This window comes from Notamacropus eugenii, chromosome 3, assembly GCF_028372415.1.
Source record: "Notamacropus eugenii isolate mMacEug1 chromosome 3, mMacEug1.pri_v2, whole genome shotgun sequence".
Lineage (NCBI taxonomy): Eukaryota > Metazoa > Chordata > Mammalia > Diprotodontia > Macropodidae > Notamacropus > Notamacropus eugenii.
This window is the reverse complement of record NC_092874.1, coordinates 38,173,118-38,198,488: the sequence shown is the minus strand read 5'-3', so window position 1 is coordinate 38,198,488 and position 25,371 is coordinate 38,173,118. Positions and strand designations below refer to the sequence as shown.

At 37.7% G+C, this 25,371-nt stretch overlaps 1 protein-coding gene across 3 annotated transcripts in view; it reads right to left on the bottom strand.

The window, feature by feature from the left end:
- ANKRD28 (ankyrin repeat domain 28) overlaps nt 1-25,371 on the bottom strand; it is a 218,832-nt gene that overhangs the window by 121,799 nt on the left and 71,662 nt on the right. For 2 of the 3 annotated variants that reach the window (XM_072651271.1, XM_072651270.1), the window contains exon 3: nt 2,892-2,970. In XM_072651271.1, coding sequence (XP_072507372.1) covers nt 2,892-2,970 — 79 coding nt within the window. Of the gene's footprint in view, nt 1-2,891; nt 2,971-8,738; nt 11,669-25,371 lie in introns of those variants that run through there. The other variant, XM_072651273.1, reaches the window with a different exon arrangement.

Genomic DNA, 25,371 nt, shown 5'->3' with positions numbered 1-25,371 from the left:
TTGCCTATGTGTTAACAACTGTAATAAAGAAACAAAAACATAACAACAGCAGTAGCCATTACAGGATCATTCTCAATTCCTGGGTGTAGAAATGAAAGAGACTTCAGAGGTCTAGTCTGATCTCAGGTTGTGGACCAAGGTCTCACAGAAAAATAGCTAAGTTGGAATACAAATCCCAATCTCCTTAAACCAAATCCTGAACACTTTTCCATTATACTATAATAGCCTGACATTTTTATCTATGTCCAACATCTACAATATTTGATATTTAATTAAATTACACAAACTATAAGCTAACTGTGGAAGGAAAAAACATCATCTACTTTTTTATAGTAACTACTATGGTGGGAAGATCCTAGACTGTCACACCATTATTAACTATCAAATACATACAATGAGCAAAATTACTGTTTCATAGAAATATACCTCATTATGGATGTGTGAAGACAGAAATGAATTTTTTAAAATATCGTTTTTTATGTATTCTCCCTCAATCTACATATCCAAGCAGTTACCAAGTTCAGTCACCTATATCCCCAAAGTATCTTGTCATATCCATTCCCATTTCTTCATTTCTACTGCCTAGATCAGACCCTTCTCAATGCTTAATTGGACTAATGGAATAGCTTCTTAATCTGTCTCTTTCTCCACGAGATTTCCCCAAACTAAGATTCCAAACAGAGGATTAGCAATGTTTCTCTCCCGTGACTCTCTACTGCCAATATGAGTTCATCACAATCTGGGTCTCACAAACCTATCTTTCCATGGAAAGATTTCTTCTACTCCTCCTCGAGCACTCTATGTTCTACTCAAATTCACTGACTTGCCATTCACGTGATGTGACATTTGAGTGGCCACCTCACTGCCTTTGCACATGCTGTTCCCCCACTGCCTAGACAAGTGGTGTTTAAACTCCAGTAGTTATGGATCCCTGAGAGCCACATATTGACTTGGAAAACCACAAATATTAAAAAAGATATTTTATTTTGTCAAATATTCCTCAATTGTGTTTTAATCTGGTTCAGACTTGATGGCCCCTCCCACTATCTATATTAATTAGAATCAGCTCAGTGACCCCTCCTGACATGGTCTTTTTCAATCCTCCCAGCTGTTAGTGCTCATCCTCCCTAAACAGCTCTGTACATGTTCTGCGTTTATCACCTGCTTACACATGGTTTCTTAGCTAGTTAACTTAATTCAGTTCAAAAAAGCTTAATGAGGGCCTACTGCAGCACATCCTTCCAAAGAATATAATCTTTCTCCCAGTACCTTATTAAAATATGTCCCACAAAAACTTATAGGAACTGATGTAGAGGAGAACAATTTAAACAACAGGAAAAATTATGAAGAAAAACAAGTTTAAAAACTTAAGAACCCTGATCAATAGAATGACCAACCACAATTCCAGAGGACTCATGATGAAAATATGGACTCAAGATGCAGGATAAGACATATTTTTGGATGTGGCTAAAGTAGGAATTTATACTGCTTGACTGTAATTGTTACAAAAGTTTTATTTTCTCCCCTGTACTACCACCCCAGTCACAAAAATTGGAACTTTCTGAAAGAAAGGGTGGTGGGAATAAGAAGAAAAAAGGGGGAGGCAAATATCATGGAAACATTTTTTTTAAATGTCCAGAAGAACAGAAAGAATTACAGACAACCAGGACAGCTTTGAAAGTTACATACTGAATTTATTATATTATTTATAAAGAAAAGGCATACTTAAGAAATAGTAAATCTTTTTCTATTCTATTTAAACTTATGTGTTTAATATATCAGAATGAAAACAGATCTCCCAAAAGCAGTTACTTTGATTATTTCACATCATAAGGAAAGAAAAAAGTTAAAAAATAATGTGATTCCCTTCCTAAAAGCAGTAGTTGGAATAAGTATCTCCATCTCTTTGTGGGACCTATAGTTAGACTGAGATACATATATAAGTATGTGTCCTAAATGTACTTCTGATGCTACTTGTTCAGAAGAATCTCAAATTTTGTGGCCACTAGATGGCGTAATGGATAGAAGATCAGCCCTGGAGTCAGGAGAACCCAAGTTCAAATCCCACCTCAGATATTTGAGAATTAGTAAATGTGTGACCCTGGGCAAGTAACTTAACCCTGATTGTCTTGCGTTCCCCCCTCCCCCCCAAAAAAACAAGAACAAGAAGAACAAGAAGAAAAAGAAACTAAAACTTCAACCTAATGATGACTTCGTTGTCATGAAGGTGTCACATTCAAAAAGTTCACATGTGACTATTTACACGCAAAATGAAGGTTTATTGTTTAACTCTTTAAATGTAAAAATGTACTTAAGAAAGAAGCTGAGTAGTCTAAATTCTGACAATCTGAAGAGTAACCACAAACCAGCTCTGACGTCATTTCTCCATATGGAAGCTAAGTTTTAAAATACTTAAGAAAAGCAAACATCATGACATAGAATTTAGCCAAAAGATGCACAGTTCTCAATGTAAGGCCATAAATATCAAATTAGAATAAAATGGTTTTAGAATTAATATTATTTAACAAAATGAAGACAAATCTTCTTGGGAAATGGTTGTAAAGCAAAATTTTCCAACTTACATGTGATAAAATGATGTATTTTAGAGCAAAGGGATTCTGGGAAGAAATGAAACACCTTTCGGGGGGGTAAACTAAATAATTCACAGCTAGAGATTCTGTACTTCACTGACAGCAAGTGAAGGTGGGAGAGAAGAATAGCATCTTTTCACCTCTGCCTCAAATAAATATATGGAAAACTAGATCAGGTAAACGTCTCAGTCTGTTATCAACCATGCTGGTGATTTTAATTTCATAAGCTCAAATCTTATAAAAATAGAACTGCAATAGAATTTATATTATATGTTTTTTATTAAATAGAGCTTAACATACCAGATAAAATAAGTAGTTCAATAATCTCTGCATCTCCCAGATAAGCAGCAGCATGTAATGGTGTCCTCTTTTCATTGTCCTATGATAAGAAGGGGAGAAAAGTTTTAAACAGAAAATTCTTTTTTAATATGTTTTATTTAAAGGGAAAGACACCAATATCAATTCCCAAAACCGAAATGACTCCTTTTCCTAACTTTTGAGGATACATAGAAAAACTATAAAGCAAGGGCCACGAACTCCAACCTGGCAAAGATATTAGTGCATCAATTAAAACACCAAAAGCATCAGATATTAAATGACTTAGGCCAGATTTTTAGCCCTATAAGGCATTATGAGATGATTTCATACTTCATCTGCATAATGGATTTCCTATTAGAAACACATATGATACTCCTATTTTTAACATAACACTTTCATATTTGTTTTCATGTCAGTTTTTGAAATTTAAATTTAGCAACATGAAACAACACATCTTAATCTCTTAAGATAAAAATTCATGAGGATTATAGATTCAGAGCTAGAAGTTATGGAAATCTTCATCCAATGATCTCATTTCACATATTAGGAAAGGAGGGACCACAAATATTAAATGACTTGAAAATGAAACTGCAAAGAGTCTAGATTCAAACTCAGGCACTGGCCACAAATTTAATGTTCTTTCCACTTAAACAATAAGGTTATTACTATGGATTTGATCCCATTTTGAAAGACCTTTATAAGCAGCAAAACAATATGTAAATATAAGCTGTTATTATTATTGACAGACCACCAAAAGCTATAAAAATCATTAACAGCTTAAAACTGCACCAAGACTTTTGGAACACCTTTAGTGAGAAATATTTCTATCTACTTTGTTCAAAATATCAATAAAATAAGTTTTGTAATTAAAAAAATTTTTTTTACAAATTCAAATTGAAAGGGGAAAAAAAATTCATAGTGAATAGATTTAAAATTTTGAAAATCCTGAACTATTCAGATGAAAGGGTAAATGATCATGTCTCTGTCAAGAAAGTATACAGTCATGAAAAGTAACTGAATGTTTATAGAGTTCTAAAGCCAAAAAGGGATTTATACACTTCCTTCAAGGAAAATTAATAAAATACATGGGAAACTGCAGGCAATCAAATAAAACCTCATACAGATGTGTCTAACAGTTACTTTAAAAATAAAAGAAAGAAGAAAGAGAAAACTCTAAGGAAGGATGAAAGAAAGAGAATGGGAGACAAAATTAAATACTAAAAACAGGTATGTATCAAATATGAAGAGGCATAGTTAATTTATTATAATAACTAAATTCAGCAGCCCCTTATAGTGGCAAAAACAGAAAAAAAAATGGGTACTCATTGATTGAGTGAATAAATTATAGTATATGACTATTATGCAATAACACTGAAAGAAGAATTCCAATAAGGTAATCACATCAAAAAGACAAAACCATCATCCAACCACTAAGAACCACATTACTGGTTTCAGTTTACTCCTTGCCAACCTACGAACCAAATGCAACCAAAGAAGGTGGTCCCAAATGTCATAACTGTAGGCTGTTTGCTTTCGTCAAGACTGTGTGACCACCCAATCTGGAATCTGTTCCCTCTGTAACTGGGACCCTTGCTTCCCATGACTACCTGAGAGGGATGAGTACAGAATATTAGACAGACTTTCCACTTGGGGTACACTTCAAGCCAGGGACCAAAAGTTCTACATGACCCTCTACTCCCATGCAAAGACTTGTTCTGAGAAACCTGCATGACAGCAAATTCAGCACTTGCAGAGTCAAAAGATATTAGGGTGAAATAATAGTGCAGAATGGAGGTGTTTGGGGGGGACCTCTGCCAGCAGCTGCTATAAAGATCCTCCAATACAAGAAAAGCATAGTAGAATGAAGAAAATAATCAAAAAGTTGAACACAAGAAATGGGAATAGACCATGTGGCTGAAAGGCGTACTATAAGAAATGAAGGAAAAGACAGAGTTTGAAATTACAACTACTGAGAAAAATCATAGAAGAACCAACATTCTAGAATTCTGAAAACTTTATCAAAGTAGTGGATGGACATCAAGAAAATAAGAAAGGATATAAAAATATTTCTGCAAAGCAAAAAAGACAAAAAAAGTTAGAACATGAGATAAGTATTATCAAAAATAACTGATCGGAAAAGAGGAAGGATAATGTAATAAATGCTGGGATTCTTGAAAAGCACACCAAAAGAAAAAATTGCCCAAAGCTATTAGAATGAGAGAGTTAAATGAAATTAGATACAATCCTAAAGTCACTACCTATATACAGTGTAGGATCTGTTCCAGTACTAGAGATGTGTGAGAGAGGGGGAGAGAGAGAGAGAGAGGGAGAGGGAGAGGGGAAGAGGGGGAGGGGGAGGAATTTTACTGAGGAAGCTGGAGGAGTCCTATAAAAAAAAAAAAAAAACGAAAGTGGATGTGGTGAGTGAGGGAGCTTAGGGAAGATTTTGTGGAGAACCTGGAAGGTGTGGTTAGGGTAAAGCACTACACGGGATTCCAGAAAGTCTCTCTTTATACTAGGCACCATGGGCAGGGTTCCTAGATCTGGATGAGGACTTGGAAGTGGGATTTCTTTTTTTTTTTTGCCTAGTCATCAATTGAGTAGGCTGGGGATAATGGTTTTTGATTCAAGAAGAGAGAGTGCCCAGCGGGCTGCATGGACTTGGTGGCCCAATGGGACTGCTTCACAAGGGATTTCTTTTATTTCTGTCTTAAAGGTGGTGACCTGAAAGAAACCCTCAACTCAACACACCAAGAAATACAAAGGCCAACATAAAATACAAGGGATTTAGAAACATGGAAAGATTTGTCTAAACTGATACAAAGCAAAGGAATCAAAACCAAGATAACAAAATACATGACAACAAGAATGTAAAGGGAAAACATCTGAAGGCAACTAAACCTTAGTGATTGTAATTACCAGTCTTCAGTGTCTGAGAATAGATAATGGTATACTTCTCTGTCCTTTTGTAAAGAAGTGGAGTATAGATGCAGAAGGTGGTAAAATCTGCTAGATGCTGTGTATTTGGGGAGGTGGGGTGGCTGGTTAATATAGTAGAGTATATCACAAACTATAGCAGGCCTGAACTACAGTATAAAAACAAAGGACAAAGAAATGTTAAAAATAAATGAAATGCATTTCCTATCAATCCTCCTACCTAATTCACCTTTTATTTTTTCCAATTAAATTTTTATTTTCAATAAAAGGAATGCTTTAATAACTGCTAAAAATCCTTTCCTGAATATGAGTATAAGGATTAGTTATATAATTCTAACTAAACTAAAAGATGAAAAAATTCTGACTAGAACAAGCAATATAGACTGTTCACTTTTTTTCCCTTAATGATTTTTAAAAGAAAACTATACTGGTTTCCACTTTACAGGTTTTGAAAAAATAACAATATTCAACCCATAAATAATTTTGCTTAGAAGTTTCTCCTTGGTAAGAAAAGATTATATAGAGAGTAATGCCTGCCATGGGACTTATATCAAAGAAAATATGACAGTAGCCATAATATTATAGTTTGCAAACTTGGAAAGTGGGACAAAAGACAGGATTAATAATCCGAGGTTCTACAACTGAGACATTTGAAGCTAACCTTATAAGATTCTCATTTTGGGGGGGGGGGGGGGGGGTAATTTTGAAGTAGAATTAAGATTCAATGTGAAAAATCACCAAAACTATGTTCAAAGATTCAAATGGGATCTCATCAATTTGAAGTTCCTTCCAAATATGCAAACTGTAACCTATCCATGTCTGTCTGTCTTATGATACCCACATACAAATCTACTGAACGTGATGGAGACATTTCCTTAACACTTCCACAAAGAAAGCAGCAGAGACTGTGGCTGTCCACCTGTCAAGCGCGGATCACCTCCTATGATATTTTCCTTGATTACCTCTTTTCTTCCTTTTCTTTGCGATTTTTAATTGGGTCCAAATTGAGGTCTGCACATACCCAGAATGTACCTCTTTGCTAATTTTAGGAGAATTATTCTTTCTTTTATCATTTGCTCAAGGTCTTTTATAATAAGTTGAAATGGATCACACAATTTTCATCTTCCTGGAGGGGAATGGTAAGGGAAAAGAGATGTCTCAAAATAATAACTTAAATGAGTGGATTTAAAAGAAACACATCTCCAAATCTGCCCCAGAAATATGGTGGAAAGGCTCATCTCAGGTGCTACCACATTAAAAAAACAAACAACTCCAAGGTGTTGCTTGATTCATAGATACATGTCTCAATGTAATCAGGGCAAGTTGCACAATTTGTGGGCAGTGGTATAAGACAGACCCATTTGATGGTCTTGATGAGACTGTCAATGATGAGAATGATGAGTAAATATTTACCAGATTGTCTGCAGACAACCTCATGAAGTAGGCAGCTAAATCCAAGATAACTGAACAAGATACTGGCTATTTAAATAGACTTTAAGATGCCTGCACTGTTCCTTTTTGTTTCCCTATTAAGTTATTTTAAATACCTGTGGTCTCTTACTATGTCCCAGCCCTTTTGAAAAGGTACCTAAGAGCCAGATTTAAGACTTTGTATGAATTAATATCATCATACATTACTCCTACAAACGCCACTGAATTAAGCTTCCTATTTTGTTGTTCACCCAACTGCCTATTTAATCTAAGTGAAGGTTAAACACTTATGATGGACTCTGAAGTAAAAATGATTGTTAAGGAAACTGCTACAGGATAAGAGGAAAAGCAAGGGAACTTAAACTTTTAATGAAAACAGACATCTTATAATCCAAATTTGGTGACATTCATAAGGAGTATCAAAAAAGAGGAAATACTAAGGAAAAAATAGGAACCACAATCATTGTGGTATCTTGATGGAATGAATTGATTCCTAACCACTGAATAACAAATAGTGGGAAGTCCCCAAATTCTATCTAAAAAGACGGAAAAAAGGGGGGGGGGGGGAACTATGCAACGATATAGTAAACAGATGGACTCATCTACTATCGTAACAGCCATTTGTTGTCCTTGGATAAGGGACCACAAAGTCTTGTCTAACTGGTTAAGTCAACCCTTTGTTTTGTTTAAAAGGCCTTCTTTACCAACTGTAAAACGCAGAAACTGCAATTCCCGCCTCCCCCCACCTTCCCCAGGGCACAAGATCTTTTACTAGGACTCAAGTCCCTCTGCAGGCGTCTGACAGCAGGCAGACCGAGCTTCTCCTATGTCCCTCGCTTTTTAGTCTCCTTTTAGGTAGTATTTTACTCTAGTGGAATTTAAGTTCCTTGAGGGCAGAGACTCTCTTTTCGCTTATATCTTGTGAAAGAATGATTATTAACGACCATTATCTTGAGGAAGTTCAGAGCTCTCTCCCCTCCCCACTTCTTCCAAAGTCCAGACCAGTTCAATCTTTCCTCAGAAGGATATCCCAGATCCCGGCCTAAGCTAAGGCAGACCCCACCCAAGCCTGCAAGCGGGCTTCCTTTGGCTAGACAGCCCAAGGCCAGGAGTGGTCCGGTACAGGCGGGGAGGGTCCGGTACAGGCGGGGAGGGTCCGGTACAACCGGGGAGGGTCCGGTACAACCGGGGAGGGTCCGGTACAACCGGGGAGGGTCCGGCACAGGCGGGGAGGGTCCGGCACAGGCGGGGAGGGTCCGGCACAGGCGGGGAGGGTCCGGCACAGGCGGGGAGGGTCCGGTACAGGCGGGGAGGGTCCGGTACAGAGGGATTTTCTCTGTCCAGGGGTGGACGAGGCAGTGACATCGGCCCCAAAGCCAGCTCCCAGCTGACCGAAGCTCCACGCACGCCAGCACGGCTACCCCACCCCGCCCCCTGCTGTGAGAGGAATAAAGCCCGCACACAGCATAATTCTGTTCGTCTTTCACGTTCCAGCCGTTTGAACGCGAACAGATGTAGCGAAGCCTTCTCAGGCATACGGAGTCTTCTCCCCGGACTGGAAGAGACCTTGGGCCAGGCTTTCCACTCCTCCAGAGTCGGGTGATTTCCATATAAGGCTCTGTATTACATTCGGGTCAACCTCAATACCTAATTTGCATATGTACACGAAGTCCGCAATCCTCACACAGGTTCACCTGATTTGCATAAGTCCTCAATGCCCAATTTGCATATAATGACGTGTCTTTTCGCGGGCTGCGTAACGTCCAGGAGCGGGAAATTTGAACCGGGCTTCCCACGGGATTGGTTAGATTTCGCGCCTAGAATGTAAGAGCGCGCGTCTCGGCCAATGAGAACGAGGGTCGGCGGCGGGCGGGGGCTCTCCAGTCAGGTCCCCAGAGATGGCCACTCTGCTCCTGTAAGGCGCCTCCCGACCGGCTTTCCTGGGGAAGGGCCTGCCCGCTTCGTGAGAACTGAATAAGAAGGTTTTCCGTTTCCGCCTTGAGCCACCGCTGAGCAGTCCACTGGAGTAAGGGGGCTGGCGCTCCCCCCCAGGGGACAAGGCGCGGCGGAGCAGCACGAGCTTTACGGACATTCACGACATCCTGTCTGTACGAAGAACAACTGTCTAGAACACACCGCGTTCCGAAGAGAAAGCCCAGTCCTCAGCTACCAAGCCGTCCGGCAGACGCCAGGCCTCGACCTAAGGCCCTGCACACCGCTGCGGACCATCCCGTTAGAGGCCGTGCCGTGCAGAGTTTAAGAGGAACACAGACGATGCACGTTTCACAGCTCTGGCTACGAGAAACAAAAGAAAGCGGCCTTCGATTCCCTGAAGCTTAAAAGGCCACCCGGACAACATTACTGCATCTAGGATGAGGACAGAAGTGGGCAAAATGGAGGGAAAATATCACATTTTTTCTTTGTGAAGGTTTGGTGTCCAAAATATAGAAACAACTAAGAAAAACACACGTGACTAATAGCCACTTCTCAATAAATGGTCAAAGGACATGAACAAAGAGTTCAAGAGAACCGCAAAATATTCATCCTTGTAAAGCGCTTTGTAGAACAAAAGGAAACTGAATCGGGGACAGAAGTACCTCAAGAAATTTGGTCTCCGTCCAAGGAGGTCCCTTCTTATATTCTCATATTTCATTTTTGAAAACCAAGAAATTAGAAAAGTGCTACTTCTTTGGTCTGAATGCTAGAAATGAGATCCTGGGTCTCATTACTGGACAAGACTGCTAAAACAACTGGAAAGTCTCATTAAATCTTACAAATTGGAAATGCTAACATGGGGAAAATGTTTTATTGCTATCTTTACCATGCCTTTTCAGAAAGTACCTTTACTTTGCGCCACTGTTCTCTGGCTATTAAAAATAAAGATGCTGGTGTGGACTTGGGCACTCTATTCTTACAAGTGCAGATCTACAGAGCAACCTGGGTCTCAGAGAGTTGGGGGTGGGGGAGTGTCCCTAGGAGGCCACAGAGATCATTAGGGAATGTTATTCCTTTTGGTTTGTAGACCACTCTAGCCTCCACTGGTATCTTTTGATTACACTCCTTTTCAGGGCTGCTCATCCATCTCTGGTGTCTAACCAGTCATCCAATTCTCACCCATGGCTCCAAGAAGCTATAGCATGCACAAGGCCACACTCTGGTAAAACCATCTCAGCAGACAGGCTAACCCAGTGAAGTGGAGCAGAGGATGTGTGTCTACCCAAAGCATGTGAAGACATCCCCCCACGGAATGGGTGGATGAGAACAATTTGTCCCAATGGCCAAGAATGAGGCTGAAGCAGAGACTGTGGAGCACTTAAGAGCTTGGGCAGACAGCAAAAATTCTAAGGTGATCCACTGCATCCCAGCCATTGTCAGTCACTCTAACTTTTGTCCTGGCAATGGACTTAAACAACTCCCTCAATTAAATCCAATTCATGCACAAGTCAAGACATCACCACCAATACCATGACTATATATAGGCTATGCCATAAATTATGGTTCTATTTGATTGTGATTATGATTAAGAGCAAAATCGATTGATATTCTGTAGTATGAATTTCTTGGTTTGGATATTTAAGAATTTATACAATTTATATGATGCTTCTACACATTTTCTTAAAGTAATTGATTATTAGGTGTTTGACTAGCCCAATGAAGAATTCTGTACACAAGCCCATTTGGAATCCTCAATTCCCACACAGTTGCTCACTTGGACTTCATCATCTCCAGAGACACAACTTCCTGCAAGATCCTGGGGCACTGCAGTCATTTAACCAATGCTTGTCAAATTTAATTGAAAAAACATAAATTATTTTTAAAGGTTTCTAGGAATGTTGTGAGGACTGTTTATGATTCCAATACTTTTCAACCTCATTTTAACAGCTTAATCATAATAAGCTAGTATCATATTTGTACTCTTCAAGTACATTAAAATAATGTATCTTTAAGGAAAAAACTGTTGAGTTTACAAACTATAAAAGTATATAGAATTATCTCATGGACAAGGGAAGAAATCCAGGTTCAGTGAGACTGTAATTTACTCATGACCAAAAAACTAAAATGCGATTAGCAGTAGGGTCTACCAGGGAAACTGAGTCCTCAAGGACACATGTGGCCCTCTGTGTCCTCGCAGCCCTTTGACTGAATCCAAACTTCATGGAACAAATCCCTTTAATAAAAGGATTTGTTCTGTAAAACTTAGACTCAGTCAAAAGGTTATACCCAAGGACCTAGAAGGCCATGTGTGGCCTTGAGGCTGCAGCCCTGAAACACAACTGTCTCTTAATTCAAATATACTTCTCACACAACCCATATTTTAGTTTCATTAATCATTATTATAAAACCAACAACAAAAATCAGATATTCCAAAGTCTACTAAACAGAAGTTCTTTGACAATCAATATAAAAATTTTAACATAATAGACACAATTTCCTTTGTAAATTTAGGAAATAACTTACTGTAATATCATTAGAATTAAAGATAATCATAAAAAGCATAGGCCCCAGACCTAGAAAAGACTTTGGACATCGTCCAGCCCACCTTCCTCATGTTAAAGGAACTGAGAACAGAGAGGGTTAAAGTGACATGTCTAAAGGTAAGTTAAGTCAGTAGTGGCACTAAAATTGAAATACAACTCCTCTGTAGTGTTCTTTCCACCACATTACACTGCCTCCAAACCGTACAGTTACTTTTTAACTGGTAGTCCTGAAGTATTTAATTAATATATGTATCTAGCTCTATAATTGTGAATTCTGATGACCAAGTTTGGAAAGTCAGCACACTAATGAAGAGATATGATCAAATTAATTTGCCTACACCTTGTAACAAGTGGAAAGAAATGCGTGCTAAAAAGTATAAATACAAGTTAAAAGCACTTAATTAACACTATGATGATGAGATATACATAATACCAAAGTTAAACACTGAATAAGATGAAGCACAAACACATACTTATTCACAAATTCTTTCAGCAAGTCTATACTGATACATCTTACTAATAAGCTACCTCTTCTTCTTCCAAACTGCCAGTATTTACAAACAGGTATATTTTTACAGACTTTTCTTGTTACCTAAAGATAAAGTGACAAATTCTGAGCACAATAAAGCACGGCAGGTATAAATGGCTATTTAGCCAAAAAACTGCCAAGAGTTACATCAGATTTTTTTAAGAAAATACAGTCTTAACTTGAGAAACAACAAACTAAAATATACTGTTTTAACACAGTCTTTCCATAATCAAGGCAGAGAGAAAATAAGTCATTTAAAAACTCAGGTTCACAAAAATTTCTCCCCATCTCCCTAATTGGCCATGACATTTTTTTGTAGTTAACAGTCATGTTTCAAATGATCTAAAATACATATAATTATATATACATATAACATAAACAAGTAGTGTGATATAAAGAGAAAAGCACTATACTTTTATGTGGTAATATCTAATCCCACAAACAAGGTAGGCAGCTATGAGTGAGTCTCATTATTTCTAAACAGTTTTTTCATCTGCAAAAGAGGAATTAGAAGTAGACAGGGAATTCTTAAGTCAGTAAAAAATTTTGATAGCTACTCCTAAGTGCATTTTAAAAACATTCTGAGGAGGTGTCCATCCACAGACTTCACCAGACAAAGGGGCCCATGAACCAAGGCCTGGAATCAGGAAGACTCATATTCATGAATTCAAATCTAGTCTCAGACACTCACTAGCTATGTGACCCTGGGCAAGTCACCCAACCCTCTTTGCCTCGGTTTTCTTATCTGTCAAATCGGCTGGAGGAGGAAAAGAGCAAACCACTCCAAAATCTTTGCCAAGAAAATTCCAAATGGAGTTGGACAACAAAGAGTTGGACATGACTGAAAAAAAAACCCAACTAAACCACACATTCACTTGGGTTTTCTGAGGCATAAATAAATGCTTTACACATATTATCTCACTTAAATATATGTATTTATGAATATATATTTATTATATATAGTGTGAATATATATTTATTGCATATATATTATCACATTTAGAAGACTTACTCCATTTGTTCTAGAATCCTGAATTCAAAATCCTGCCTCCAACACTTACTATGTGACTTTTGACAAATCATCATGATCTGAATTTCTTCATCTGTAAAAGGGGGCTGGGGCTAACAGGACCTACATCTCAGGGCTGCTGTGTAGCTCAAATGAGATAATACATGGAAAGCATTTGGCAATCCTTAAGGCACAAGATAAATATTAGCTATTATTATTAACAACATTTTTAAAAGAAGTCAAATATCTTGGTATTGCAAAAAAAAAAAGTAGAGAAATTGAAATTTACAAAGCTGCTACTTAGATAGATTTCTGAATGATAATTTTACTTCTCACAGCCTATATTTTGCAGTACCTAAATTCTGTGCTACTGTTTTATGACATTTAGTATGTCTAGCCCAGGGATACAGAACTTGCCGCCTCAAGGTCACATGTTGCCTTCTAGGTCCTCGGGTGGCCTTTTGATGGAGCTCAAGTTTTACAAAACAAATTCTTTAGTAAAGGGATTTGTTCTGTGAAGTTTGGATTCAAAGGGCTGCACTTTAGCTCACAGATTTTGTACCCCTGGTCTAGCAAATAGTATATCTAAAATGTTAAAATTATATTTTCTTAACTATCACAACTGGAAAATCTGATTATATTCTGAACTGTCCCTAAATAAAACATTGTATAAAGTTAGATAAAATAATATCAATGTCTGTTATGAAAGTCTGAAATAAAAATTAAGAAACTCTGGCAGGGCAGAAGGCTATTTAGCTTTTAAATCTCTACTGAAGAAAAAGTATTGTTGGATTTGTCATTTCTGTTATGATTCTCTAAGTACTAAGTAATTTCTTAAGTCTACCAAATTTTAATTACAAAAAAATTTTACTAAAGAAGTTCATTCTTAAACACTATTATTTTCTATGTAGTTTTCCTGTTGAAAAAAAGAAGCAAAAAATTAAAAGAAGGGGCGGAGCCAAGATAGCAGAGTAGAAAGATGCTCTTCCCCCACAGTCTATAAAATACTTGTAAAAAAAGACTCTCAACAAATTCTAGAGCAGCAGAAGCCACAGAACAACAGAGTGGAGGAGATTTCCAGCCCAGGGTGACCTGAAAGGCCGACAGGAACAGTCTGTTGCACCAGATGTGGAGTGGAATGGAGCTTAGCCTAGCCTAGGCGGTGCAGCGTGGCTCTGATAGGGGGAGGAGGACAAGACCAGGTGTGGGGGTGTGGGTGGGGTTGGGGGGTGGAAACCCAGGTCACAGCAGCAGCTGTTCGCAGATCCCTCAACCCACAGGCGCCAAAGGTCAGTGACAGGGTTTTTTCAGCTGGCTGAGAAGGGCCTTCCCATAGCTCCAGCCTCAGGCAGTGGCCACAGAGGCAGCAGCTTCCACAGCACCCCTAGAGCAGCCTGCATCCATTGTTGGATCATAAAACCCCTGGGGGCACTGAACAGCTGATTCCTACCTCAGCCCTGTATAGAGGCCCTGCCCCCACCTAATACTCCTGGGGGATTTGAGCAGCTAATCTTTATCTCACAGTGAATGGAGGCCCTGCCCCTGCAGCTTATCTGAATCTCACCCCCCCCCCCCCCACTTGGTGGAACTGGAGGCCAGGTGGTTGTGAAGAGGAAACTCTATTACTCAGATTCTGGGCACAAAAGTTTCTTTCTGCTCCCAGACCAGTGTACATGCTTGATTGTACCACCCTAGAAGAACTGAGATCTTACAGACCCCCAGAGTATACCCTCCTCTTGACAAAGGACCCAAAAGTCAAGTAACTGGTTGGGAAAATGTCCAAAAAAGGGGGAAAAAAATAAGACTATAGAAGGTTACTTTTTTTGGTGAACAGATATTTTCTCCCATCCTTTTGGATGAGAAAGAACAATGCTTACAATCAGGGAAAGACGTAAAAGTCAGGGCTTCTGTATCCTAAACATCCAAAATAAACATTCAATGGTCTCAGGCCATGGAAGAGTTCAAAAAGGATTTTGAAAATCAAGTAAGAGAGATGGGGGAAAAATTGGGAAGAGAAATGAGATGCAAGAAAATCATGAAAAGTGAGTCAACAGCTTGCTAAAGGAGACCCAAAAAAAGGCTGAAGAAAATGACAACTTTAAAAATAGGCTAACTCAATTGGCAAAAGAGGTTCAAAAAGCCAATAAGGAGAAGAATGCTTTAAAAAGCAGAATTAGACAAATGGGAAAGGAGGTTCAAAAGCTCACTGAAGAAAATAGTTCTTTCAAAATTAGAATGGAACAGATGGAGGCTAATGACTTTATGAGAAACCAAGAAATCACACAACAAAACCAAAAGAATGAAAAAATGGAAGATAATGTGAAATATCTCATTGGAAAAACAACTGACCTGGAAAATAGATCCAGGAGAGACAATATAAAAATTATGGGCCTACCTGAAAGCCATGATCAAAAAAAGAGCCTAGACATCATCTTTCATGAAATTATCAAGGAAAACTGCTCTGATATTCTAGAACCAGGGGGCAAAATAAATGTTGAAAGAATCCACTGATCACCCCTTGAAAGAGATCCAAAAAGAGAAACTCCTAGGAACATTGTGGCCAAATTCCAGAGTTCCCAGGTCAAGGAGAAAATATTGCAAGCAGCTAGAAAGAAACAATTTGAGTATTGTGGAAATACAATCAGGATAATACAAGATCTAGCAGCTTCTACATTAAGGGATCAAAGGGCCTGGAATATGACATTCCAGAAGGACTAAAACCAAGAATCATATACCCAGCAAAACTGAGTATAATACTTCAGGGGGAAAAATGGTCTTTCAAGGAAAGAGAGGACTTTCAAACATTCTTGATGAAAAGACCAGAGCTGAAAAGAAAATTTGACTTTCAAACATAAGAATCAAGAGAAACATGAAAAGGTAAACAGGAAAGAGAAATCATAAGGGCCTTAGTAAAGTTGAACTGTTTACATTCCTACATGGAAAGACATTATTTGTAACTCTTGAAACTTTTTTCAGTATCTGGGTAGTTGGTGATCACACACACACACACACACACACACACACACACACACACAAATACACAGAGAGACAGAGACAGAGAGCACAGGGTGAGTTGAATAGGATGGAATCATTTAATGAAATTAAGGGGTGAGAGAGAAATATATTGGGAGGAGAAAGGGAGAAATGGAATGGGGCAAATTATCTCTCATAAAAGTAAAAGACTTCAGTGGAGGGAAAAGGGGGGGAGGTGAGAAAGAAAATGTGAAGCTTATTCTCATCACATTTGACTCAAGGAAGGAATAAAATGCACACTCATTTTGGTATGAAAACCTGTCTTACAATACAGGAAAGTGGGGGCGAAGGGGATAAGCAAGGTGGGGGGGATGATGGAAGGGAGGGCAATGGGAGGAGGGAGCAATTAGAAGTCACCACTCTTGGGGAGGGACAAGGTCAAGAGAGAACAGAAGAAATGGGGGGCAGGACAGGATGGAGGGAAACATAGTAAGCCTTATACAACATGACTATTATGGAAGTCATTTGCAAAATTGCACAGATATGGCCTATACTGAATTGCTTGCCTTCCCAATGGGGATGGGTAGGGTTGGAGGGAGGAAGAGAAGTTAGAACTCAAAGTTTTAGGAACAACTGTTGAGTACTGTTCTTACATAAAACTGGGAAATAAGAAATACAGGTAATGAGGTACAGAAATTTATCTTGCCCTACAGGACAAACGAGAAGATGGGGATAAGGGAAGGGAGGGATGTTGGAAAGGAGGGCAGATTGGTGATAGGGGTAATTAGAATGCTTGACGTTTTGGGGTGGGGGGAGGAGAAAATTTGGAACTCAAAATTTTGTGGAAATGAATGTTGAAAACTTAAAAAATAAATTAAAAAGAAAAAAAATTAAAAGAAATTTCTGAATGTGGGTCTTTATTGCTTTTTCTCAATGTCATGACAGACTATATATCTATATCTATATCAAAATAGGTCTATATCAAAATTCAAAACCCATTTGCTTCACAAAGCAATCCTTGTTTAAGCTTCATCTCTGTATATGTCTAAGAGCCGTTAAATTATATAAACTTGACTATCATCATAGAGAGAAAGAGCCAAATATTATTCACTTGACTAAAATTTTACTCTGATATTTCAGTTACAGTACAGAGGTGATTGAGACTTCTCTAAGGCAAACTGACAGATCCTACAAACTGGAAAGACTTCAAAGTACATGTCAGGTAATGGAATCTATGAAACCTGAGAAGCAAAGTTTTAAAAACTCAAGACCAACAGCCACAGTAAGTAGTAAAGAATTCTACTAAGGTAAGGAATCATTGCCATCAACAATGCCTATATAATCACATAAAAATCAAAAGGGAGCGTGTGTGTATGTGTGTGTGTGTGTGTGTATGCATGCATGTATGTACAAATCAAAATTAATACTTGAACCTTTTTTGAAACTTTTTCTCAAAGTTTTTGAAAGTGGTTTTTAAAATATAACTTAATATACAAAAGTCCCTGTAAAAGAGGGATATAAATGTTATAAACCTACTTCATTCAATTCAAATGTCTGATAAAGAATTCCAAGTTTGACTTTAAAAAAAACCTTTTATTTCTAGTATAACTTTTAAGGACATCATCTTACAGAATATTACAAATCTATAACTGATAGGACAACAGGTTTAGGAGTTAGGAAAGAATTTAGATATAATCTAATCCAATTACTTTATTTGAGAAAGAAGGAAACTTTAGCTCAGATAGCCAAGTGACTTGTCCAAGGTCAGACGGGTAAGGTAGATTTGATGCTAGGTCTTCTTACACCTTTACATGGGGGACTGATAATCAGCAACACAACAAATGACACAGAGGATTCAAAAGACTCCACTGATTACCATATCTATTCAAATTGAGAAAAATGAAAATTTTTGGTAATACACTTCTATACTTCTAGATATACTAGAAAAATATCTAGATATTTCTGGCAACATGAGGGAAGAATGAATCGATAAATGGCTAATTCCCTAAGTGAGAGCTGGAATTTAAAAAAATTAGAGTCCATCTAAATTATTTTTATTTATTAGAAATATAATTATTTTAAAGACGTAAATATGATCCATAAAGATGTCTTGAAAACAACTACAAAACCATTACTGAAAAAATCCATAACCTTACCCAAAGATAGTTTTATTTTAAGAAATAAAACAATAAGAAGGCTATTTAGTGTAGTTGCTATTTATTTTTTAAGGACATTTTAAGGACATTTATTTTTTAAGGTTTTAGAAACAGCAATTAACAAAATAACTATCTACCTGTTTAGGTTTCAAATCTGAAATGCAAATGTTAATTTTAAATTAAGAGTCAATTACATTTGTAGCCCTTAGTGTCATCAAAGTGCTGATGGTAGAATATAAAAGAGACAAAATCAAAAATATAGAAGATTAGAAAAATCAGAACTAAAGCAAGAAGTAAGAGAAAGTTAGGTATAAAATGTGTAATTCCAAGTACATTAAATTAAAAAGATCTTGTACAAATAAAACAAATATAGCCAAGATCAGAAGGAAAGCAGAAAAATTGGGAAAAAAATTTTAGAGAGAGTTTATTAAATAAAGAACTCTATTCAATATGTAAAAATGAGTCATTCCCCAATTGATAAATGGTCAAAGGATATAAACAGGCAGTTTCCCGAGGAAGAGATCAAAACAATTTAGTCATAAGACAAAATGCTCTAAATCATTATTGATTAGAAAAATGTAAATTAAAACAACCTTGAGATAACATTTTACACCTATCCAATTGGCTAAAATGATTGAAAAGGGAAAGCAATAAACACTGGAGGGGATATGGAAAAATGGGGACACTAATGCATTGTTGGTGGAATTGTGAACTGATCCAACCATTTTAGAGAACAATCTGGAATTGCGTCCAAAGGATTATTAGAATCCCTATGCCCTTTGACCCAGAAATACCACTACTAGGTCTATTTCCAAAGATGAATAGGGAAAAAAGAAAAGGACCTAAAAAATTCTAAAATGTTTGTAGTAGCTTTCTTTGTGGTGGCAAAGAAATGAAGATTACAGGGGTGACTGACAACTGGGTAATGACTGAACAGGCTGTGGTACACCACTGTGATGGAATACTACTGTGCAATCAGAAATGATGAGCTCAGTGATCTTAGAAAAGCATGGAAAGACTGGCATGAAATAACAAAGAGCGAAATGAGCAGAACCAAGGGAACATTATACACAGTAACAATGTTGTTGTAAATGTTATTCTGACTATTAAAAATACCCAGTTAAAAGGCATATGAAGAAAAAAGCTATCTATCTAAAAAAAGACCTAACAAACAGAAGCACATATAGAATAGTTTAACACATATATATTATATATATATATATATAATATATATATATATACACACACACCCATTTGTGTGTCTAATGGTGGTCATGGAGTGGAGGTAAGGGGGAAAAGATGTTTATACGATGATTTTCTTGTATATTTGAAAGGAATAGCAAGTTGTGCATAGTAGATTTGCAATTTCAAGTGCAATCATCTTTTTTATTGTACTGTTATGGAAATGCTTGTTTTATTCCATATATTAAAAATAAAATAAATTTAAAGAATAAAGTGATATGAAATAGTACATATGATCAAGAGTATTATGAATTGAAGGCACATCCCCCAAAGTAAGTCTCCCTACATCTCCTAAAATTAAAAAATAATGGGAAATAGTACTATAGTGCTATCTGGTTAATGCTTCATTTGCAACATGACTATATTGAAATGAATTGTCCCTGCAAAGTCCTTTGGTCTCCAACATTCATCCAGTTGTCCTAGAACTGCTCAAGAAGTCCTCTTCTCTCCCAAGCAATGCTCTGGGACATTTTGCTTATAGAATTTCAAACGTTACCTAGTCAAACATTTTCACTTTTTGTTGGGGATTTTTAGAGACCTGGAAGTTCAAAAGTGTGATACAGCAACCAAGAAAGCTATTACAATTTTTGGCTGTACTGAGATAATAGTTCTGTTGTATGTACCGTGTTCTAGTCAGACCATATCTAAGAGAGTATGATCAATTCTGGGTACAACATTTTAAGAAAAAGATGGGATGACCAGGGCCTTAAGAATGCCAGAGTATGGGAGCCTAGAAAGGAGAAAGGAGTGGGAAAGGGAGAAATGATATCTGTCTTATTTGAAGGACTGTCATCTAGAAAAGGGAATAACAGATCTGTTTATTTTGCCCTTGGATGGGAAAAGCAGAAACAAGGAATCAAAGATGCTTCATAGAGGTAGATTTAAGAAGTGTTCAGAAGAGTGTAATGAATTCTACAAATCCATTACAATAACTTTATAATGGAGAACTGGCCTCAGAATCAGGAAGGTGTGGATGACACATGTCAGCTGTACGAGCCTGGCAATTCACCTAACTTTTGAGGAATTCACCTAGGCAACTCTAAAGCTCTAAGCTGAAGAAGTGCTTGATACCAATGAAATCACAGATTCAGACTTAGCTTCCGTAAGAGAAAACTAACAAATCTATCTAGTAATGGAATAGTTGTCATGAACAACGGCCATTTTGCTTAAGGTGTTTAAACTTCTTTGGCATCTTAGCAGATTCACATTCAGCTATGTTTGGACTAAGTGCCCTATGAGGTTCTTTCCAATGCCAAGATTCTATGTTAAGGACTGTTAGGGTTTTTTTCTTTTTACACCTTTACCGCACTTTTCTCCTTCCATGCCATACTCCTTTAGGTGGAGATTCTGGTATCTCCTCCTTCCTTTGTCCTGCTGTAATAAATATGAAAACTTCTGTATGGATTGTGAATTCTTAGGGTTTTAAATACATGTCCATTTCTCTTGTAATTAACCTAGTTTTCACATAAGTTTCATCAAATTGTGATGGCCTGTTGACATGTATCAGAAAGTCATACGCCTAATAAAGGACAAAGTTCATTTAAGAACCTAGATTTCCTGATTTGTTTTTCTTGCATGGGACTCCAATTAGGGATATCAATTCCCTCACTACTCATTTAGCACCTATATCCAATATAGTCCTAATACATAAGAATATCAGTAAAGAATAAACTAAAGAAAGAGCCACAGAACAATATCATTAATGAGTATCAGTCCCAAACATTTAAATTATATCCTAGCAGGAAGATTAAAGCAATTTATACCCAAAAAGGAAATTATTATCAAGCTGAATTTAGAGCCGTGATGCAAAGATGGTTCAACATTAGGAAAATGGATCACAGGAAGAACATCCACACCACAAGGTTATCTCAAAAGAAGGGGCATGGGGGGACATCTTTGATAAAATACTACATTCACTTATGCTTTTAAAAAAACTCTTGTAAAGTATAGACTTTTTAATATGATGAAAATTATATTAAACTATATACAAGTAAAAACAAGCATTATATACAATCGAGAAAACAAAAGTTTTCCCACTTAATGCTGGAGTAAATAAAGACACCTTTTACCTCATTAGTATTTAATGGAGTTGTAAAAATTCCAGAAACAGCAATAATACAAAAGAAATAAACAACATGTAGACAAAAAAAACCAAAAAACCCTTTCCCTATTGATAAAGATCAAGGGCATTTCTATATAAAAACAACAAAATCAAGGAGGCAGTGATAAAGGGAAATACTATTCAAAATAACTAGAAAATAAATATTTGGGAATCAATCTACCAAAACATATTTAATAATTGTATAGATTCGTTTTACAAAAAGTTCTTCTACTTCCTTTCTTTTCACTCTCTTCTTAACCCTCTGGAGTATGGTTTCATCATGATAAAACCAATACTATTCTCTCCAAAGTTACAATCTCTTACTTGTCAAAACTAGTGACCCTTTTAAATCAATTCTCATTCTCTCTGAAGGCTTTGACAGGACTGATCACTTCTCCTTAATTATCTTTTCCCTCCCAGGTGTTCATACACTACTCTCCAGGTTCTCCTCCTACCTCTCTGGCTGCTCCTTCTGGGTTTCCTTTGCTGTCTTCATGCAGGTCATACCAGCTGGCCTAGTCTGTGCTGTGGGGCTCTGCCTTGGTCCTCTTCTCTGCTCCTCTTATACTAAGTTATTAAATGCAACTCTCATGCATTCAATTAGCATCTCTCTGCTCAAATCTATGGTCTTTTTTATACCTTTACTGCTGCCATATGGAACTGAGTACCTCTGTCCTACTAGGAATCCTTGCTCAAAATCCAGGTGTCACAGTAGACTCTCCTCTCTCATACCACATATCTAATCTGCTGCCAAATCCTATGAATTTTTCTTTTGTAATATCTCCCCAATACACCCTTCTTTCTTTCCACTGACAATGTCAGCACTATGGTACAGGCCCTCATCAGCTCATTCTTGTTGGTTTTCCTACCACCAGTTTCTCCCTATTCCAGTCCATTCCTCATTTAGCTGCCAAAAGCAACCTTCCTAAAAAGGCTGGTCTGACCATGTGTCACACATACCCTTTCAATAAACTCCAAAGGATCACATCTGAAAATCTCTCTACTATTCAAACTCCTTCAAAACTTCCTTATCTTTTATGCCTTACTCCTCTAAACATACTCTGCAATTCAGTGACACTGGATTGTTGCTCTGCGAATAAGACACTTCATATCCTAAGTCTGGGCATTTTTACAGTGTCCCCTTTGTCTGGAATGCTCTCTCTCTCACCTCTAGTTGCCTTCAAGTTCCAACTAAAACCCAACCTCCGATGTGAGAAGCCTCTCTCACCACCTCCCCAGTGGCTTCTATTTTCAATTTATCCTGTATATAGTTGTTTGCATGTTGTCTCCTCCATCAGCCTATGAGTGCCTTGAGAGGAGGGATTTTTTTTACCTTTCTTTGATTCCCCGGAAGTTTGCACATTGCCTTGTATACTGAAAACAGTTAATAAATGTTTGACATGCTAATTTGTCATCAATGGGAACATATCTTTTTAGAGAACTAATGTCACTAACATTGAAAACATGCAGCATGGACCTTGGAAGAAACACAAAGATATCATATCCCCCTAAATTCTAAAAAGGGGAAATGTACTGTGTACAAAGATTACACTAAGAATTATTGTGAATGAGGCTACAGGGCTTAAGAGATGTCACACTTTAAGTCTGAAAATACTAACAGGACACTTGGAAGGGCTGCCACATAAACTGAACCACAGTCATTCAGCAGGACACTGAGCAGGAACAAAGGCAGTAGATGGCAGGAATAATCCATGACTGAGGCTTAGCAAAGGCAAGACTGGCAACAGGATAAAGGAGCAAGTGACTTGAGAGAAAAAAACAGTACAGCGCTGAAATGGTTTACCAATAGCTCAAGGTGGGGAAGGGGGAAAGTAATGAGCCCATGCAGGGGTGAATCCTTTGGCGAGATCTGAAGGGTGTGCAATAAGGGTGAAGAACAGTGAAATTACTCCACCTCTCTCTCTCTCTCCACTTTTCCTCCAGCCTCTGATGAGGTATCCCTTCTGTGTGCCAAGGCATGTAAACCCAACTCCTTCTTACTTTTTGGGTTGATTCCCTCTCTACTGTATATTCTTTAATAAATTCAAAAAAGCCCAAATCTTCCCAGTCTTCAAAAAACTGATTAATGTAATTACCAATCATGACTCCAGAAAATGGTAATGAATTAAGCTTCTCATCTCTTGGTAGAGAAGTACAGAATGATAGGGATTTTCCAACAAAACAAATATATGGGTTATGTTTATTTGTTACAAGGAAGGTTTTGATTGGGGGTGGTGAAGAGTTACGGAAGGTAGGGGTGAAGTAGTCCTAGAGATGTCAAAAATAAAAGAATTGAAAAAAAGTGCATCAAACATTAAAATATATTCAGAAGAAAGCAAAAGAAGCTCAGATAAATAGGGTAGAGTTAGTATGAATGGGGTGAACTTGAATATGTACTTTTTAAACAGATAACACAAAACTAAGCTTCACGGTTTCATTAATAATCCTTTTTCTCCTTTTCTTTGTATATGAAAATATTCATGTCTGTTGATATTTCTCAAATTCAGGAGAAAAAACCCAAAGTATAAAAGTTATCTACACTTCTAGCCTCCATTTGCATCCTTTGTCAATTCATCTCAACCCTTTACAATCTGGATTCCACTTTCATCATTCAAATGAAAAGAGCCTCTCCCAAGATACCAGTGAAGTCTTAACTGCCTGAGCTTGATAAGGTGTTTTCTTAGTCCTAGCCCTTCCCTTACCCATATGCTGCACTGTGGAAACTCCTGATTATGTTTCTCCTACATAACTCTCTTTTGCTATTTCCTTACACTACAATCCCTCTTCTGGTTCTCCTCCAACCTGACTAACTGCTTCCTCACAATTTTCTTTCCTGCCTCATCATCTGTATCACACTCCACCCCAGTGACTAACTGTGGATATTCCCCCAAGGCTATCTTGAGCACCTCCAACCCCCCATTCTCCTGGTCAGGCCACTGACACTGAGAGGATGGAAAAGGAGGCAGAGGATCACTGGACTTATTTGCCCAGCCACTGAACCCTGTAGATCACCTGGCTCTTCCAGCTGCCATGAATCTTAACTCTTCTATGTACTGTCTTCAATAGAATGAGTTCCTCAAGGGTAGGGACTTCTCCTTCTTCCATTTGTATCTCAATAACCTAACACACAGTGCTTAGCACCAAAACAAACAAACCCCACTACTTAATAAATGCTTTGTCTGTTCTTTCATTCTATTCATTCATCTACATATCCATTCCCAGGTGCTCTCCTGAACTCCAGTCTTGCATCATCAACTGGCTGGCTTTTGGACATTTAAAACTGCTTATCCTGCAGACAGCTCAAATTCAATTATGTTGAAAAACGGAACTCATCCTTTCTCCCCAAACCCACCCCTCTTCTGAAATTCCCTATTAGCAGACAGTATCACCATTCTTCTAGGTTCCCAGATGCCTCACTTTTCATTTCCTCTTAGTCCTCAGCAGGAGACCATAAATCCAATCAGTTACTTAATCTTGCAATAGATTCCTGTACAATTTCTCCCTCACACAACCATCCCTTCTGTCGACTTCTTCAGTCACCACTTTAATTCAGGTCCTAATCACTTCTCATCTGGACTACTGCAGTGGCCCCCTAACTGGTCTCCC